Raw genomic sequence first — 20,568 nt, forward strand, 5'->3', positions numbered from 1 at the left:
GTTACATAAGAGACTAGTAGTGAATTAGAAAAAAATTTTTATAACATTTCAAGGACCTTATCATTAAATTATTTTCAATCTCACCTCTGTCCACAATGAGGTTCCTCGTCCTAAGGACTCCTCTTGTCTCAGACACATGAGAAAAGTTGAAATATCAGAGAGTGACACCTTCTCCTATAAGATGGCGGGGGAGTCGGGGAGAAGGTGTCAGGGCAGTTAAAAAAAAAAAAATCATTTAAAAATTTTTAAGCAAATAAAATGAAATCACTGTAAAAGCAAAGCATACTATTTAAAGTAGAATATTACTGGCTAAATCAAAAGAAAGCTATTTTTTTAAATAGAAAATACTCAACCTTAGAAATGAAGATACTGACTACAAACGTTACATCATTATATAAAGTCAATGATTATTTTATACACCTATTTTCCTTACAGTCAAGGCTACTACCTTAAAGACAAGATGGTCACAGTCTAAAAGCAAAACAAAAACATTCTATAAGAAATTACTTAAGTCGAAAAGTGATGCTTCCTTTTCTAAGCCCTGCTTTATGAAACGACACCCTGCCTCATGAAAACCACCTAAGTCTTTTCATTCTCTTAAGACTGTACATCTTGAATTAAGATACCTTGCTCTAGGCCAGGAGTCAGCAAAACCACTCGCAGCTGGTAAATAAAGTTTTAGTGGTACAGAGTCCCTTTATTTATAAACTGTCTATGGCTGCTTTTAAGTTGTAACAGATACACACAGAACCTTAAAAAAATGGGACTTTTTCTGGCCCTTCACGGGAAAAGTTTGCTAACCCCTATTTTTAGCAATCGTAGTGGTGTGGCTCTGTAAAAAACAAAGATACTCTACATTCCTTGAAGGTGGATTTACAGGAAGATGTGAAGAGGAAACCCCTCTCCCCCCAGTGAAATCACCCGAAACAGGTTTAATCCCTCCAGCAATAAGCTGTAACAACATGCGAAATGTTGTCTACCAGGGAAGAGACTTATGGCCCCGGGTTTTTACTGGGAGCTGATCACACAGCCATCTCTCCAGAGCACCTACCAAAATCCCAGACTCTGAGAAGGAGGAGGTGTTCAGTATAGACGACTGTGTGTGTAAACACCTGAGGCATAGGACATCGCTCTTACCAGAGGATAGGGGGAAACCTCCTGAAATCCAAGTTCCCAGCCACGAGCGAGGGCCGGGCTGACCTTATGAGCAGGGCTTTCTAATGACAGCACCACAGGCCTGCTATGTTGACACTTTTCCGCACACCTGCTCATGGAGAAAGACTTGTAAATTGAAGTATCATGAGTAAAGAAGACAAACTTACCACGTCTACCAAATTCATGGCTGTCTGAAGAAGGTAGCACTGAGCCGCCCCTCTCAATAGAATCTGATGGGTGATCATAGTACACTGAAGAACATCCCTGACGTCAAAAAACAAAAACAATGCATTTCCATGTTCTCAAAGACAATTCTGATAACTCGTAAATATTGACAAGCTGATTTCTAGTATCTACGATTCCCATTGCAGAAAGTCACTGTCAGTGCAACTTCAAGGCTATTATTTTCCATGAGGTCTCTACTAGAACTCAATTTACTATGAAACATACCTCTTTCAAAGACTATAAATGACACTTTTCAAATAAGTAGTTTACGGTTTTTGAAATACTTTACAATCAATATTACCGTCTGGTATTTTAGTTCTAGTTTCCTACATTATCAATGTAATTTAAGAGAACCTTACTGGCCTTGTTTCAAAATCATCAAAATCCAATAGCATGTATCATGGCACAAACTTACATCAGTAATTCATAAAAAGAAAGTAAGCTCAACCACATACACAGATTTTTGTTTTTTACTACTTAATATAAAAATTAAGGGCTCAGAAGTCCCAAGGCCAGTATTAACCAAAACCACTCACGATAGATGAAAGCAGAGGGGAAAACAACATTTACTGACGGAAAGTTATGGCAGATAACCATATGTGAACACACAAACATATGTGAGCAGGAAGTAAATTACCTGAGAGCAAGAAGAGCTTCGATACCCAGGGCCTTACATCGTGGGACATTTGCCAAAGCCTTTGACAGAAACAAAATGGGAATGGCACACCAATGTCTACTTGACATCTTCTGAATACACTTTAATAGGAAACTGCCTGAAAGAAAAAGTTGTAAAATATCACCGTTGCCAATAAGCACCTGGAAAGCTTCTCAACGTCAGCAGTCATTAGGTATGAAAATGCACATCAAAAACCATGAGACAGAACTTCACACCCACGAGGAGGGCTACAATCAAAAGGATAAACAGTAACAAGTGCTGACACAGACACAGGGAAATTGGAACCCTCCCACACTGCTGGTGGGAGTGCACAACGGTGCAGCCAGTATGGAAAAGTTGGGTAGCTCTTCCATGAGTTAAACGGAGAATTACCAGAGGAGCCAACAATTCCTCTCCTGGGCATATACTCAAAAGAACTGAAGGCATACGTTCATACAAGAATGTGTATGTGACTATGCACAGGAGAGTTATTCATAATATTCAAAACTGGAACCAGGGCACCCGGGTGGCTTAGTTCGTTAAGCATCTGACTCTCGATCTCGGCTCAGGTCATGATCTCAGGGTTCATGAGTTCGATACTGAGTGGGGCCTCCGTGCTGACAGCGTGGAGCCTGCCTGGGATTCTCTTTCTCCCTCTCTCTGTGCCCCTGCCCTGCTTGTGCTCACTCGCCTTCTCAAAAATAAATAAGTAAACAAAAAACAAAAGTGGAACCAATCCAGATGTCTACCAACTGATAAAAGGATAAATAAAATGTGAGATATCTATACAGTACAGTATTATTCAGTCACAAAAAAGAACGAAATATTGATACATGGGTCATTATTGGATGACCCATCATGGATTAATCTAAAAACATTATGCTAAATGAAAGAAGCCAGACATAAAATAAAAGGCCACATACTGTATGATTCCATGTATATGAAATGTCTAGAATCGGCAAACCTGTAGAGAAAGGAGATTAGTGGCTGACAGGAACTGAAAGGAGATTAGTGGAAACTGATTGATGATGGGCATAGAGTTTCTTTCGGGGGGTGATGAAAATATTCTGGAATTAGAAGTAATGGTTGTACAACTTTGTGAATGTACTAAAAAACAAATGAATTGAACACTTTAAAAGGGTTTTATGGTATGTGAATTTTAGCTCAACAAACCTGTTGGAAAAAATCAATGTCATTTCAAATTGCATTCCTCTAAGTATTCTACTCTATTGTAAAGATTCTGATAACCATGCAGCTATAGTAAAAAAAAAAAAAAAAAAAAAAAAAAAAAAAAAAAGCTTAAGGTAAAAGATCAACTTTTACTGTTAAAAGCCATTCTTCTGTTGGAGATATTAAAGAAAAACAGGGTAAGAATGGGTCTAATCAGGGCGCCTCGGTGGCTCAGTCGGTTAAGCACCTGACTTCGGCTCAGGTCATCATCCCAGTTTGTGGGTTCGAGCCCCACATCAGGCTCTGTGCTGACAGCTCAGGGTCTGGAGCCTGCTTTGGATTCTGTGTCTCCCTCTCTCTCTGCCCCTCCTCTGCTCACAGTCTGCCTCTTAAAAACAAATAAACATTAGAAAAAAATTTAAAAAAAAAGACATTTCATAGCTTTCAAAAAAAAAAAAAAGAATGGATCTAATCACTGTTTATTTTTCTATTTTGAGATAAAAACATCAGGTGCTCTGTCCTGCCTTCTCTGCTAATATGTGATTTCTTAAAGGACCTTCAAGTCATGCAATTAGCGTAAATGTCTGTTTCCTCTGATCATCCCTATAGAATGACTTAAGGAATCCTTGGAAGCTGCTGAAAGGAACTTGTGTTTCATGTTTTACTTATAAAATAATACTTTATACTACTTATTTATAAAATATCATGCATTTTGTATCTTCCAAAGTATCTAGCACAAAACTAGATACATTTAAGATACTCACTGGAAATTGTTGACTAAAAAACTACCAAGTAAAACCTGAGTAAACAAACACTTTACTTGCCCTCTTGTGGGACTAATTAAGTTCCCCCTTTTGCCTAACACCTCACTCACAGCACAGAAGACGGTGATGGCCACGCTTCCATTTCACATTCATTCGACATGCTTACAGGTATCCTCTGCATGCTGGCTATGGCCACAGACATCAGGCACTGAAACCCCGGGGGCGCTGACCCCCACCCCCTCCCTCGCTCAGCGCTGATCTGGGATGTGCCAATGTGGTCGGCACAGTAATCTCCGTATGGCTGACTCCGGGCAAACTACACAGCGTCTGAGAGTTACCTTCTCCAGGAGCGGATTTTTTACAAAAGCAATCAAAGTAATCAATTTTCCATAAATCTGAAGTTGAGATATACAGATCATCTTTTCCCTTTTCTCCTGACTTTTAAGTAGATATTACCATCGGTCACTTGTTTCGCTATACTTGCAGATGAAATACAAAAGGAAACGTGCATATATTTCATACCCAGGTTCACTTTACAAGCCACAAAGCCACGAGTGAAAAGGACCCAGGAAGTAGAGTTAAGTCTTTCTGCTCAGCAAACAAAAGAACACTGGTTTTGTTCTTTGCTTATCAACTTAACTCCTCAGAAAGGAAAATAAACCCCCAATGTGAACGGGTATTTCTAAGATATAAGGTCTTACATAAAACAACTGTATGTTTCTGTGACCTTTTAAGTTCATATCTATAGACGGGCAGTTTTGCCACAATGGATATTCTGTTTACAACTTTTTCCTAAACCCAGGCTTCTCTTTCTTCAAACAATTTTACTGATTTTTAGAAAACGAATAGAGAAAACTAGAAAAGACAGCCAACTGCAGCACCCATTCTAAAATTACTTCTATGTTGGGGCGCCTGGGGTGGTTCAGTCGGTTAAGCGTCCAACTTTGGCTCAGGTCATGATCTCACAGGTTCATAGGTTTGGGACCTGTGTCGAGTTCTGTGCTGACAGCCTGGAGCCTGCTTCCGATTGTTTCCCCCTCTGTCTGCCCCTCCCCCACTCGTGCTTGCTCTCTCTCCCTCTCTCAAATATAAACAAAAAAAATTTTTTTAATTACTTCCACTTTACTCATGCCAATACTAGTAATTACGTATTATATATAAAGGCAAAAGTGTGCACTCAATTACAATAAACACCTGTATAATTCTGACAAAATAGGTAAATTCCAAAACAAGGAAATTACTTTGATAATATTGATTATAATAGTTATAGGATAGTGCTTATCACCAATATGCTAAAAAAATTTTTTAAGCCTTAAAGCTAATAAATTAAAAAACTCTTTGCCAACACATACTCTTTATTTCTTCTGGAAGAAGAGAAATATAAGTGACTAAAAACTTCTGTAATTTCAGTCCCAATGGAGAACCACTTCCTATCAGCTGGCCTGGGGACCTACAGACAAATGAGGGAAAGAAACAAATATTTAAAATTTACAAATAAGGATACTGAAACTAGATGAACTATGGCTCAAAAGTCTTTCAACAACAAACATCTTTTTCTGAACCTGCATTTTATTTTTCAGTGAAATTTTGAAGCTCCTTCTGATTACAGAAACATCAGGGTCTTCTAGGAAAACGGACATGGGTTAATAACGTAACATACTAAGTAGCCGCGAATTTCCTTTTTGCGATAATTTCCCTGACACGCATATAGGACTCTTGCTAAACAGCGTCAGTTTTTAAAAAGTCTAAAAATGATCATTTTCAATTATACTTCATTGTTTCCAACATATAATCCAATGATTTCAAATCTTTAAGTATTAAATAAAAGAAATAACATTCCCAGAAAAACATATATGGGTAATTAATTACTTCTGCAAGAGCATTTAACTATTCGCGTCTACTAAAGTCGTGGTTTTTTTCTGCCATATGCTTCCGCCAGGGACATTATCTGTTAATTGAACACATTAGAGTGGGCGAAAACTGAAGGCATTTCATAATAAATGTGTCTGCCGGCTCCTTTAGAGGCACCAAGTAGGTTTTACTGCTCTCCAGCTGTCTAATTGCTTCACAGAACTATTCAATAGTAATGAGTTATCTGAAAACTAATTGGCAGATCAAGCATTGCTATGTTCTTTCAATATTTATTAAATAGGATTAAATATTAACAGCAGCACAAACTAACTTAAACATCTCAAAGAGACTGGCAGTGGGTGTGTGTTTTTCTGTTTAGAGGTACACCGAACAGAAGACCTGCAAGTATAAATTTACTTCATCGATGTTGGAAAGACAACAGAAGTTCAAAAGCAAGGGGAAATTCTGAAGGTATAATTCAAGAGTACAGATAACGCTGAAAAACTGAGGCCATCGCACAATGACAAACTTTTCGCTGTCTGACTTTTCAAAGTGGAGAGGGGGCAGGAAGTGATATATTCTAGACAATGGCAGCCGCTGTCAGATTTGGAAACGGCAAGGTTAGTGAGCCCTGTGGTATCAGATTGGCATCGGAGGTGCTGCTGTGAACTCCTGGCTTTTCACGTGGATGGAGAGGCAAGTGGACAGACAGACTGACAGACCGACCCTGAAAAGAACACAGATGGGTAAGTCCGCCCAGCAGACAGAGCTGCTGGTTAGCCAAAGTCACTATAATTTGCAAAAGGGCAGAAAACAGAGCAAGGGGAAGAAAGTAAATAAACTCTGTGACCTATACTTTCCAGAAGCCCAAGAGTGGAAGGGTTCAAGGTAAGAAATAAGAGAAAAAGGAACACTTGATACGCTAATAGAAAGAGAGCAAGAAGAACCACAAACACAGAGGGACGTTGTAACAAGAAAAAGTTTCATGTCTCTTCAGCAACACGTAAGATGTACCAAATGCATTAAACTGCCTGGTCCTATTTCACAAACATGTTAAATTTATACATCAAGTACATATTCCTACATTGCTGCTAGGTTGCATACTGCCTGTTTACCTGCTATATAGAGAGCTCTCTGAAAGTGCATCCATTAATGGTCCAATAATAAACTAAAAAAAAAAGAAAAAAGAAAAAAAGTAATTAATGTTAAGCTACAGCTGCAACTTTGAAAAGTCAGCTTTGCCCTAACTGCATATCCCAGTAGCGATGCAGACGAGCTGGTCTATGCAAAGCTCATCTCTTACCCTGCAGGCTAATTCCATGCTAACCTTGGAGGGTCCCTTAAGTCTATTGCCACAACAAATACAGAATTTTCCCACCTGATAAAAACTTAGGAAGAGCGTTCATATAGGGCCAAGAAGGAAGAAACAAACCCCAAGAAGAAATACACGATGGAAAATAAGCACAGTTACAGAGGAAAAAAAACAAAAAAGATACTCAAGAGAAAATGTAGGCTCCTATGCCCGGAAAATAAAATGGGGGGAAAATTATATTTTCAAAAATATTACCCGACATAGGACCAAAAAAGCAAGAGTCTAGGAAGCGCAGGGAGGACAGGAGAATGTGGAAAATGAGACATCTCAAAACATGACAGCAGGTCCTCAGGAAAGTTTACTAGGGTGTCTCTAAATAAGGGGTAAATCACTGTGCACCCAGTGATCACGTGACTCACCGGTACCGTAAGACTTAAATCACAGCTATAATTCTCAGTCTCCGCTTTGTGTGATTTCTGATCAATGGACGTATAGACGCTAATAAATGCAGCTCAAAAGGCGATCTCTGCTTAATACAATAGCTAACACTAATTCAGGGATTCCGAACTGTGGAAGCAGCATCGTTATGCAAATCTATAAAGTGTTACTTGCTATGTGAGAGCCCCAATATACAGATTTTTTGAAGATCACTTATGATGCAACAAATGCTTTTTCCTCTCATCTCTTGACAAAGGGAACGGGGGCAGGGGGGGTGGCGGGGTGGTGGGGAGAAGCTGTCAGTACCTCAGAAAATTCTGGCGAAAACGGAAGAACCTTTGTCTCATATAGCTCCAAAAAATGGAGAACACCTTCTTTGGTCAGGATTTTATTTTCGCTTTCAAACATTCTTTTATAAATACACATATGCCAGGATGGGTGAAAGAGCCAATTTCCTGTGGAAATAAACACCCGATGTTGTTGACAGCTGATTCTCACATTATGTCGTGCCACACAGACTATAGATTCATAAATAAACACATTTACACACAGATATGTTAACTTCATTAGGACACTACAGCACTGAGTTTTTAAATCATATCCGAGGGTGCTCACCGAGTGACCAAAAGGACTTCAGTCTTCAGTGTTCCATGATCAGACAGTTTCACTTAGAGAATCCGCAGGCAACTTTACCACCTCTACGGTGCACAGGGTTGGGACTTTAGATTTGGGGCCATTTCAAACAATCCCTGTCACCCTACTTCAGTCCATTTTTCACACAGAAACCTGAAACTGTCCCTCCTCCACTTAAAACCCTTGAGTGGCTTCTCATACGTGGAATAAAATCTTAACGGGGCACCTGGGTGACTCAGTTGACTCTTGATTTTGGCTCAGGTCATTATCTCTCGGTTGGTGAGATCGAGGCCCGTATCGGGCTCTGTGCTGAGTGTGCAGCCTGCTTAGGTCTCTCTCTCTCTCTCTCTCTCTCTCATTATCTCTCGGTTGGTGAGATCGAGGCCCGTGTCGGGCTCTGTGCTGAGTGTGCAGCCTGCTTAGGACTCTCTCTCTCTCTCTGCTGCTCTCTCCTGTTCCCATCTCAGGACCTCTGTACACAGTGTCGCCTCAACTCTGAAGCTGGACGTCCTTTCTCAGGTAGGCCTTCCCTGCCCTGCTCACTATATACTCCATTTCAGTCCTTGTTTGGTACCTTTACAGAACTTATCACGCGACTTTTTTTTCACGGAAAAGAGACAAAGTTAAATCAAAAATAGTACATCTGTCTCACCGCTTTTTTCCTAGCACTTAGCATATACTGGACACTAAGGAATTTCTGTTAAATATATAAATGAGTGAGGGCAAAAACACACAAAAAATGGAATAAATATGTACCTTAGAGATTTTTTTTAAAACTCTTTTGAAATATTCTTTAATTCTTCTAGGAAAAAAATTATTCAGCATTTTTAACTCATGGCATTCTAGAAATAAATTGGTCCATTATTTGTAATTTACGCCAAGATGCTTGTTCAATGCTTTGGCAATGGTAATTTTTCAAAATCTGTCACTGCTATTTGATTTGGCTTGCCAAGAGCTGTGGGCAAAACATGGTAATAAGAGAATCATTTTAATAGTAAATGCATAAGGGAAGTCACAACAGGATTCAATTAAATTCTAGCCCCAGGTGACTACAGATTCTTTCGCTCTGTGAAAAATCCCAGTGTATCCAAAAACAACTACAGTGCTTGGCTGAATAAAAGCTCAACTCCTAAGGGGTCAAACTATTAAAGTTGTAATTATCTAGAGAAGGCACTAAAACCCATTTACCTAGGTTAATTCTCACGGGTAAACATGATAATGTAACAGTTTATCATTCATATGCATACTAACCACTGTCAGCCTGCATTTAGCGGTTTTGTTGACTCAAACTTCATTTCATAAAATAATTTCAGGAAGCTCTGCTTCCTTCTGTGTCTCCTAAAAGGCTCTCAAAATACAGTACTAGGGAAGGGCTTAAAAAACCGTTTTCCAAATTCTGTCTTGGAATCTTCCTAAGAAGTCCAAGTGACAGAGTAGTAATTGAACCCCCCAAAAAGGAACCAACAAACAATGAAACGGATCTGGAGAATAAGAACGGAGAGCAGTTAAAATATAGAATACCAAGGAGCTATTATTAAAAACGTAGACCACACCGACATCAAAACATTACTGAAGAGCCCTTATCTTTTAAGGATATACGCTGAAATAATCATAGACAACATGATACGCTGTCTTGGGGCGGCTTCGCAGTCCCTGGTGGGGAAGTAGCAGGACGGGTTGAGAGAGGATACGAGGCACCGGTTGGCCACGTGTTGATCACTGTCCGAGCTGGGCGAGGGGGTTCATTTTACACGCTATTCTCCTCCTTCTGTGAGGGTTGAAGTGTGCCGTCACCAAAAGTTTACAGAGTTAACCATACCTCCGACTCACAGAAAACTCTGCAGTCATTTAAAATTATGTTCTCAAAAACTATTTACGGATACAGGTAAACGCATCTGGACACAAGCCTAAGTGAGACAAACGTTATGATCAACCAGTCCAGAGGCGTGGGTCTGGAACGTTAACAGCCGTTCTCTTGGTGGCAGCAGATTCACATCATCCTCCTTACACTTTTAAAAGCTTTTCCCAACTCTCTGTAATGAGTAAGAGGCAGGTATACAAATGAGGAGGAAAAAAAGAAACTCTAAATGTCACAACAATCAAAATAAAAGTAATCATTACCATTTTCCTCGGACACCGCATATTCAAACAGACTGTTGAGCTTTGGTAAAACTGGCTTTATAACATGGATCTGAAAACAAAAACAAACACCGTATGAATAAAAATTCACCTTGAAAACTTCGAGGTGGAACTCGAAAAAAGAAAATGAATCTGCTTTTCATCCGTTTATAGAACAGTAGCCCTTCTGTTTTTTTTCCCCATAGAAAAACTATGCAGAAGGTGCCAGATTCTTCCAGTTGTTAAATCATATGAATTCTGGTGTAGGAGACCGAGTGCGGCAAAGCTAACGAACACAGCCTAGGATAGAGTAACAGGACCGTCACATTTGTACAGTGAGAATCATAAACCACATCATGTAATCCTCAGCTGTGCTGGGAAACAGGCAGAGCTGGTAATACCAACATATTACAAAACAGGGAAAAAATATTCTCTAGTCGCTCAAGTTGTTCAAGGCCATACATTTAGAAGTAGGGCCAGTTTCAGAGTTCAGTGTTCAACTACTTAGACTACGGTAGGTAATCAGAGTTTCTAAACAAACTATAGGCATCTTATGTATATACTGATTAAGGAAAACCATAAAAGTTTATTTGAATTTGGAAATGCTTTTTTTTAACGTTTATTTCTTTTTTGAGAGGGAGGGAAAGTGCGAGCAAATGCGAGAGGAGCAGAGAGAGGGGGAGACAGAGGATCTGAATCAAAGCAGGCTCCACATGAAGAGCAGCGAGCCTGAGGCGGGGCTCGAACTCAACAAACCAGGAGATGATGACCTGAGCCGAAATTGGATGCTCAAACAACTGAATCACCCAGATGCCCCGAATTTAGAAATTTAGTGGTGCCTGGGTGCTCAGTCAGTTAAGTATCCAACTCTTGATCTTGGCTCAGGTCATGATCTCACAGTTCAGGTTGGCCCGTGGGCTCCATGCCGATAGCCCGGAGCCAGCTTGGGATTTTCTCTCTCTCTCTGCCCTCCCACAACATGCACAATCTCTCCCTGTCTGAGAGATTCCTCTCACCTTAAAAATTCATGATTCTACAAAAACTAACTCAAAGTTAACTGAAAATGACTTTTCAAGTTTCACTTGCATGACTAGGTACACACAGATATAGGAACTAAAACAGAAAGGAAGGAGGAAGGAGGAAGGAAGGAAGGAGGGAAGGAATGAAGGGAGGGAGGGAGGGAGGGAGGGAGACCGGCCTACAAAATTAAAGGGCAATTATTTATTTAACAATTCATCTCAGAATCACCTTAAGTAACATTTTCTAAGGTGTATTTCTTTGGAGATTATTCAGAACACTGAGAAAGTAAAAACTAACACTTTAGAAGGAAATGTCAAGGGAAGAATAACAAGGCTAAAAGTCTCTGAGTCACAATTAAGTCGATTAAAATACACTTTAATTTCCTGAGGAACAGTTTAAATTGCATTTATGCCAGAGAACAAAGGGCACTTGTATCCCATTATGCTTTATCCAAATTCGTCTTTTTTGCACTGCTTTTACAAAACATTTGGAAAAAAAAAAATTAAAACTGCATCTACATAGGATTTGTTTAAAATATGAAAACCCCACCTGATTTCCTTCTAGAGTTGCCATAATTAAAATATAGTTTTCCCAAAACTTGAGAAGTTCATCCTTTTTCCTTCTCAGACCAACCAAAACAGACTCGGGCCTGATGTGGTTTAAAAAGGAAAATTAGTTCCTCCTTTTGCGTATGTCTTAGGGTTCTTAATGACAGTCATTTTTAAAATCATGCCACTGTTACCAGATACCGTATCCTCTAATAATGCAGGGTACCACTGTATCAAAGCCCAGAGAGGAAGCTCGGGCTAACAAGAATCTCAAAAGGAGTTGTGTTTTTTGTTTTTTTCTTTCCTTTGCTTTTAAATAAGATTACTGTTTTGGAGTTCTGGGTAAGAGTCACAAACCCTGCTTTCTCTCCCTAAGAACCTCGCTGTAACAGCCAAAGATTTTTCAGAGGCAAAAGCCCAGAAGTGTGGAGAAAACAGGGAAGCAGACAACAGCAGTGAAGTCTAGTTTGAAAAATTAGAGAAAAACTAAGCAGACTCAAGAAAAGTGAGTATTAAGTTACCCACGGGGAAAGCCAAGAAAAAAAACTGATTTCTACTTATTTCTACTTTAAAAATTTCCCCAGACCTAAGGAATTGCCGGCAAAAGCGAACTCTGTAAGTAGAAGCAAAACCGAGGATAAACTAAAAGAGGATGTGTTCAGTGTGTTTAAGTAACAGAGCCTTGGTGCCCCTTCCTGCGCTCTGAGCCAGAAAAAGCCTGGAAGTGATTCTCCGGAGAAGGTAAAACTGTGGGTCTCTGGAGGGAGAGGCATTGGACTCTGCTGAGGTCAGGAATGAGTGTCGTATGAAGCCGGGAATTAAGTGACCATGGAAGCACCCGGGTGCTGAGATCCCCCTCTACCTGCCCCTTCTACCACATGAGCCCCTCAGGTCCCAGAATGCCGACCAGGACTTCACTAGGCAGCAGCAGACTAGAAGGTCTCCGTGGAATCTGGCCAGCCCAAGAGGAAAGACCTGTCATGGGAGGTCACCTTGCACTGAAGTTCATGCAGGCTCTGCTCATTGCTTAGAGACTTAAACTTGGTTTTTGGCTCCTTATTCTTAAATAGAAACAGGTATCTAAGGATCACCAGATGTCTGCGGGAACATGCACATTAAAGATCAAGACCAAACAAACAGAGGAGATTTGGAGAAAACACAACTGGGGGAACAAGATAAACCTCAGGCTGCTGTAAATAAAGGATACGATTAATAAGGGTGCATTGTAAGAACAAGAAAGATCGAGAGAGAATAAAAATTTGATAGCAACAAACAAGAAGCGCAGAGAAAGGACCGGAAATAATGCTGAGAGAGTCACCCAAGAAATAGAACAAGAGACAAAATCATAGGAAACAGGAGAGAAGATGCTTTGCTAACCAGTCCAGGAGCTTCAATATCCAACATGAGAACAGAGATAAGCAAGGAAGGAAGGAAGGAAATAAAGTAATTCAGGAGAAGTTCTCAGAACTGAAGAACATGATTTCCAGATTGACTAGGTCCACCAGTGGCCAGCACAGGGAATGAAAAGTGACCCCAAGCCAAAACTGTGAAATTTCAGAATGATGGGGGCACAGTCCCTACTTCCACGGAGAACACAGCACATATAAATAAACATGATTCAGGATGGTTTCAGACTGCACAAGAGCAACAATGAAAGCTCTAGCTTCGAAGACAATAGATCAATGCCTTCAAAATTTTGAATGGAAACGGTTTTCCAGGCTAGAATCCTACCCCCGGTCAAACCATAAATCAAATGTGATGGGAAAACAAAGGCATTTAGACATGCTTGGTCTTAGCTTTCACTTAGGATATAGAAAGCCACAGAAGAACATTCCTGCCACACTGACAAAGGGAAAAAGCTGGACAACACACAAATTCTTGAACTCCTGAAACCTAAGGCTGTCGAGCAACCCGGTGAGCTGGATTCTAAAGGGCAGAAAGTCTCTCCAAGAACAGACAGGACACGCAAACTGACCTACCTCTGGCCAAGTGCAGGAAGAGGTGGTCACCAAAAAGTAATTTAAAAAAACAACGAGGGGCACCTGAGTGGCTCAGTCAGTTAAGGCTCCAACTCTTGAGTTCAGGTCAGGTCATGATCTCGCTGCTCGTGGATCAAGCCCCACGTCCACTCTGCGCTGACATCACAGGCTTGGGATTCTCTCTCTCTCTCTTCCTCTCTCTCTCTCAAAATAAATAAGTAACTTGAAAAATAGGCAAAGAAACATGAACATTTGGGGAGTTTCTCAAGGCCAGGTGTGGGCTAGTTTAACAGCCTAGCACCTGGAGAACCGCAAAGGGAATCCACAACCATTCACCAGCTCAGTTCCCTTAGGCCTCCTCCAGCGGTTCTGAGAAAGACTGTGGGAAAGGCAAGAGACTTTGCAGCGCAAGGCATGCAGGCCCCACCCAGGTTCGAAGGGGCAGCAAGACTAACTGGAGAAGCCCATCCTAGCCTCCAAGGGTACAAGACGGTGGTCAGCTGCTTAAGCCTGTCTGCACCCTGGACCCCCCCCTCACACCAGAGGCCACACCTGTCCGCCCCTGGGGGAAAGCCTCGGACGTCCCCCATGCCTGCCGCAGTCCTGATACCAGGCAAAAAAGCTGGCCACCCTGAAGGATGGACAGAAACCTGCACCGACAGGAGGAGACCGTCTCATGCCCAGAGTCCTGCACTGGGACTGCAGCAGGTCCGCTGCTGGGAGAGGGCAGGAAACCAGCAGCCAAGACCTCCCGCAGATACAAGCAGAACGAAGCCACCAAAGGACAGGGTAAGGGAACTCTAACCCTCCAACTAAGCGGGAGGCAGAGGTGGTGCTAGCTTCGGCAGCACACAGACTAAAAAGGTAGGAGACAGAGGTTATTGGCCACGGGGGGTGGGGGCAGAGATGGCATAGAAAGCTGGAACCCTGAGGTTCAGGCACGTGGGGCCTAAGAAGAGGCTGGCGCAGAAGATATGAAAAGTCCCACCCCCCTTCACCCTCCACCTCCAGCCTTGCACCGAGGGGACAAACATCAGCGGTCTACCCCTGAGGGAAGGACCCCCAGCTGTGGTGTTAGCATCAAGGGCCTCAGAAAAACAAGTACACTGACCGAACCCCTGGGTACTCCCGACTTCCCACTGAACATAAGCCAGCAATAATCCACAACCACAGCAACAACAAGATCCAAATACACACTAGTGTGACTCAACCCCCAGCACTAATGGCCTAACAGAAGAGCGGCCTTCTCTATGCATAAATATTACTTCAGTCCTCTACTGAAGAGAGTGACCCCACCGCCAAGAAATAAAACAAAAAACCCAAACCAAACTTAGAAATGGCCCATGCATACACACGTGACTAGGATGAGTATGTTGAAGATGTTAAAGGACCTAGTGGAGAAGGCAGAGAGCATGTATGAACAGATGGGGATTCTCAGTGAACGAAGTGTCAGAAATGATGGAAATAAAAACATATCAGACACAACAGGTTCTTTGATGGATTCATCAGATATGCTCTTAAAAATTTCGATCTCTGGGGGCGCCTGGGTGGCGCAGTCGGTTAAGCGTCCGACTTCAGCCAGGTCACGATCTCGCGGTCCGTGAGTTCGAGCCCGCGTCGGGCTCTGGCTGATGGCTCAGAGCCTGGAGCCTGTTTCCGATTCTGTGTCTCCCTCTCTCTCTGCCCCTCCCCCGTTCATGCTCTGTCTCTCTCTGTCCCAAAAATAAATAAACGTTGAAAAAAAAATTAAAAAAAAAAATAAATAAATGCAGTCATGCTGTATGTAGCCTTAAAAAAAAAAAAAAAATTTCGATCTCTGGAAAATGCTGTACATCAAAACAAGTGAGTAAATCAAAAAAGGGGAAGGTAAGAACCCCAGGAAACAAGAGTTCCAAGACAGGACTCAGGTGAAGGCAGATTAAGAATGGCAACTGGGCACCAGGCTGAACTTCTACAGGCATCTAACAGAAATGATCAAGAAATGATCAAGAAATCCAAGGGGCGCCTGGGGGGCTCAGTCGGTTAAGGGTGGTCTTGCAGTTCGTTGCTTCAAGCCTAGTATCGGGCTCTGTGCTGATGGCTCAGAGCCTGGAGCCTGCTTTGGTTGCTGTCTCTCTCTCTCACTCTCTACCCCTGCCCTGCTCACGCTGTCTGTCTCTCTCAAAATGATAAACATTAAAAAAAAAAAAAAAAAAAAAAAAAAAAACGTGTCCAAGAAATCTAAGAGAAAAACCAGAAAAATTTTGTACAAGAAAAACTGAGACAACTAGCTAAAAATCTGAGGCTGAATTAGTGATACAGAGAGAACTAGATTTTTAAATGACGTAATTCCAGGAAAAACTTGCAAAAAGGAAAAAAAAATCGTAGCTTACTACACAGATCACCTGTGGACAGTAATTTCAGTCATACCTTTATAATGTTGAATTCACATTTAACCAAAGGGTAACTATGACAATGGATGTTGCTTTACCCAGATCATTGGAAGACACAAAGGTAAGTACCAAAATAATCCATTAAAAGGGTACAAGACGTTGTTTTCTGAAATGGAAACTAGAAGTGGGAGAGCACAGAAAAACTATGGCTTATCTTTAAAACTCTGCAGTGGGGCGCCTGGGTGGCTTGGTCGGTTAAGCGTCCCACTTCGGCTCAGGTTCACGGTCCGTGAGTTCAAGCCCTGCGTCGGGCTCTGTGCTGACCGCTCAGAGCCTGGAGCCTGTTTTGGATTCTGTGTCTCCCTCTCTCTCTGCCCCTCCCCTGTTCATCCTCTGTCTGTCTCTGTCTCAAAAATAAATAAACGTTAAAAAAAAAAACAACAAAACTCTGCAGAATGATTCTTTAAAATAAATGGCTTCAATTTTGGTATTTTTAAAGTCTTCTCCAGGGGCATCTGAGTGGCTCAGTTGGTTGAGCATCTGACTTAGCTCAGGTTACGATCTCATCATTTGTGACTTTGAGCCCCACATTGAGCTCGCTGTCAGCGCAGAGCCTGCTTCGGATCCTGCTTCAGCTCCTGTCTCCCTCTCTCTCTGCCCTGCCCCTCCTTGAGCTCTCTCTCAAAAAACAAATAAAATATTTTTTTAAAAAAGCCATCTCCAGGGGCGCCTGGGTGGCGCAGGTCGGTTAAAGCGACCGACTTCAGCCAGGTCACGATCTCGCGGTCCGTGAGTTCCGAGCCCCGCGTCGGGCTCTGGGCTGATGGCTCAGAGCCTGGAGCCTGTTTCCGATTCTTGTGTCTCCCTCTCTCTCTGCCCCTCCCCCGTTCATGCTCTGTCTCTCTCTGTCCCAAAAATAAAAAAAATAAAAAAAAAAATAATGTCTAAAAAAAAAAAGCCATCTCCAGTGAAAACTCTAATTAGATGATCACCAATTCGTGGACTGTCAAAATATTTACTATCTAATGTTTTAGACAAACAGGAAAATCTATTCACAACTTCAACCAAACAAAAATCCTTTACCAGTAATAGGCAGCTATAGCTGACAAAGTAGAAATTTTCTGTCTACTGAGACAATGTTGAATCAATCTATTTCGGTCCTTGGAGAGCTCAAAAAGATGACCGAAGGGCATGTCCACACATTTCAGTGAACAACCAATTAACATAAGTACCAAATGGAAGGGAGTCCTGGTTATTTCAACTACTCTTGTAGGAAGCCCAGGCTCAAAAGGTTTAAAAAAAAAAAAAAAATTACTTAAAATCAACAGCAAAAATACCTCAAAAGGTCGACTTAAGGACTACACATTTAACAAACTCAGTAACTCCCAGACAGAGAATTGCCAAGAGAACTTTCAAAGAGTGTGACGATTTCGGGTTCAGAATTCTAACACTCAAACCTCATATGCACTGGTCAGGACAGGGAAATAATTTTTCTTTCAGTCTGATGGAAGCGAACCCTTCCTTTCTGTTAGGATGGACCTACCACGAGATCGCGCAAATGTGGTCTGTAAAATCCTGAATGGGCTCAGTCCTGTTCCTAATTATTCCACGGACGCAGGGTTCCGCCCCGCTCTGGGTCAGAAAGGTTAAGAAACGCTGACTGTTCTCAGCTGCAGAGATTGGTGACACTTGGAGCACATCCTCTCGAGGTGAGGCTCCCAAGGTGTCCGGGCTTTAAGGTCAAGGGAAGGCAACATCAGGGCACGGAGGGCGGAGAGCTGGGTTTCAGAAGCGGGGGGCCTCCCCAGCGGGAAGCCAAACGGGGTGGGGCCGGGGGCAAAAGAGGCAAGTACCGTTTCCTTCCTGGGGGCCGCAGGCGCAGCGGGCCCCCAGCTCCGCCGACACCTCCACCGCCCTCTGCAGCAGGTAGCGCGCCTCGCTTGCGCGTCAGGGGCGTCCTGGGCCTGGGCCAGCCCCGCCTGCACCGTCCTCCAGAAGCGCCAGCAGCGCCGCGCGTCCGGCCCTCCTCGCGCGTGCGCGGGTCGCGGTCGGCGCCGGGCTCGGGCAGCAGCCTCTCGGCCAGGGCGCTCAGCACCATCAGCTGCGGGCCCGACGCGGCCCGCCCCGGGTCGCCCCGGCCGCGCCCACGCCCGTCCCACACGCCAGCGGCCCGCAGCGCCGCTCTGGCCCAGCGCCGGCAGCAGCCGCCCGGCCGCCAGCGCCGCCGCGTCCTCCGCGGGCCCGGCCTCGCCCCCGTCCCCGTCGGCGGCCAGCGCCAGGGCGAGGGCCGCCTTCGCCACCCTCTCCGCAGCGGCCCGTCCTCGCGGGGCCGCAGGCAGGGCCCGACGGCCGCCAGCACCTCCACGGCCGCCTCGGCTCCGCTCGGGCCCCCCGGCAGGAGGTCGCGCAGCGCCTCCTCGGCCAGGGCGGCCGCCAGCTGCGAGCCCCCGAGGGGCGCACGAACGCAAGGCGGCGCCCGCCGCCCTCAGCACGCGCCGGCGGTGGCGGGCCGGCGGGCCGGGGTCCGAGCCGCCCGCGGGCGCCCGCGCAGGCCCCGCAGCAGCGGCACCAGGTACCCCGCGGCGACCTCGCGCGCCGCCTCCGGGAGCGCGCCCCTGCCGCCGCCGCCGCGCGCCTCCTCGTCTTCGAGTCGCTGCAGCAGAAAGCACAGCGTCTCCACGCGCTCCGCGGACGCCTCCCCGCGGCACAGCGCTCCGAGGAGGAACCCGGGGGTCCCGGCTCTGCGACAGCAACGCTTCCGCGAGCACCCACTCCATTTGCCCCCGCGCGCGCCGCCGACACCCGGCGCCCAATGAGGGGCCGGCGTGCGCGAGTGCGTGCGCGTGCGCGGCTGGCCCGGCTCACTGCCTGCCCGGAGGGGGCCCTCAGCCCGCCCAGGCCCGGCCCTGCGCGCTCTGGGGCTCCCCCCAGCAGCACCGCCTGCAACCCGATCCCTCTCGGCCCCTACCCTTACTATTTTGTAGTGGAAAGAAAAGCCCTCGTTAAACGTCACTGTCCGTCAGGGCATCAACTCCATCAATTCCTAATTGGAGATGGGCCTGCCCCAGAGCCCTAAATCAAGCAGGCGTGCCTGCGACCGTGGGCCAGAAGCACACCTCGGTGTACTTCAGTCTCCTAGAAGCTTGTTTGCAAAAAGGGCAGGTTGACACCGCTCACAAAGAGACTGGGGTCTCAGTGGGTCCGAAATGGGTTCCGGACACCTGCAAAAAAACAAACCAAACCAAAAAGCCATAAAATGAAAGCTGAGAATGACTCAGAGGCCCTGAAAAGTAACTACAGCTATGTGTTTAGGGACAGGGCAGAAAACGATGCCAACGCCAGCCTTTGCGGTAATGCCCAAGCTGATGTACATGCAGATTTTCCACATAGGTGCTTGTGCTCCAACGGAGCGATCTCAAAATTGCCCATCTGTGTATTTTCTGTGCATCTAGAGCTAACCCGCAAAAACAGAAAACCGCACCTTAGCATGTACCTTACTGGTTTGGTTTCCTGGCTTAATCCTAGGCAAACGATCTATCACATGGGTTTCTTTGCCTTCTAACCATAAAGATCTCTCTGGCAGTCAATGGGGGAGGACACAAGCCCATCTTCAAAGAGCTTGACGTGTATTAAACATACTGATGAGGTATCAAGTTATTTGAAGTTAGGTTTTTTGTATATAATTTTAAGTTATTTTTACATTTCTGATTTTCTATAATTTGAAGTTACCGGACATCCTATATGCAAGATTTTTCTGTATTTCAGACTCATTCAGATTTTCCGTTAATAGAATGCATAATGGTTCTGTTGTAAACCCACTAAGAATGTGTCAGTAAATATAGTTTGCCTTCAACATATCACATGCCAGTAAATAGCAATTTCCCTCAATCTACATTTTTCATATACCTAGCAAACAAAAATGAGCAAAACTCTTGAGCAGACACTTAACCGCAAATGTAGACCTCTGAAAAGGTGTTCAATATTGGCTGCTAAAGAAATTCAAATTAGACCACCAAAGAGATACCACTTCATACCCATCAGGATGGCTAAATTTTAAAGGGCGGAAAAGAGCCAAGGACGTGGAAACAGTTGCAACTCCCATACATGACTGGTGGGCGTGTAAATGGGACAATCACTTTGGAAAGCCGTTTCAAATGAAGTTAAAATGTACCTCCTTGATGACTCGGCCATTGCACCCCTAGATATTTGCCTGAAGTCAATGAAAACATACCCCAACAAAAATGCTTGTGCATGAACATTTTTGCCAACCCTAGTCATTACCAAATGTTTTATTACAACCTAAATGTCCATCGATGGAAGAACAGATG

The 20,568-nt window shown here is 44.0% G+C and overlaps 1 protein-coding gene across 1 annotated transcript in view; it reads right to left on the reverse strand.

The window, feature by feature from the left end:
- TARBP1 (TAR (HIV-1) RNA binding protein 1) overlaps window positions 1-19,017 on the reverse strand; it is a 90,334-nt gene extending 71,317 nt beyond the window's left edge. Inside the window, 17 exon segments of the mRNA XM_030334182.1 lie at window positions 85-174; window positions 1,323-1,419; window positions 2,018-2,153; window positions 5,322-5,419; window positions 6,936-6,988; window positions 7,877-8,025; window positions 10,325-10,394; window positions 11,891-11,963; window positions 12,736-12,745; window positions 18,079-18,178; window positions 18,181-18,266; window positions 18,269-18,350; window positions 18,352-18,548; window positions 18,551-18,693; window positions 18,695-18,776; window positions 18,779-18,962; window positions 18,964-19,017. Of these exon segments, the coding sequence (XP_030190042.1) occupies window positions 85-174; window positions 1,323-1,419; window positions 2,018-2,153; window positions 5,322-5,419; window positions 6,936-6,988; window positions 7,877-8,025; window positions 10,325-10,394; window positions 11,891-11,963; window positions 12,736-12,745; window positions 18,079-18,178; window positions 18,181-18,266; window positions 18,269-18,350; window positions 18,352-18,548; window positions 18,551-18,693; window positions 18,695-18,776; window positions 18,779-18,962; window positions 18,964-19,017 (1,704 nt within the window).
- Between the last annotated feature and the right edge of the window lie 1,551 nt (window positions 19,018-20,568).

This window comes from Lynx canadensis, chromosome D2 (genome assembly GCF_007474595.2).
Source record: "Lynx canadensis isolate LIC74 chromosome D2, mLynCan4.pri.v2, whole genome shotgun sequence".
In the NCBI taxonomy this organism is placed as follows: domain Eukaryota; kingdom Metazoa; phylum Chordata; class Mammalia; order Carnivora; family Felidae; genus Lynx; species Lynx canadensis.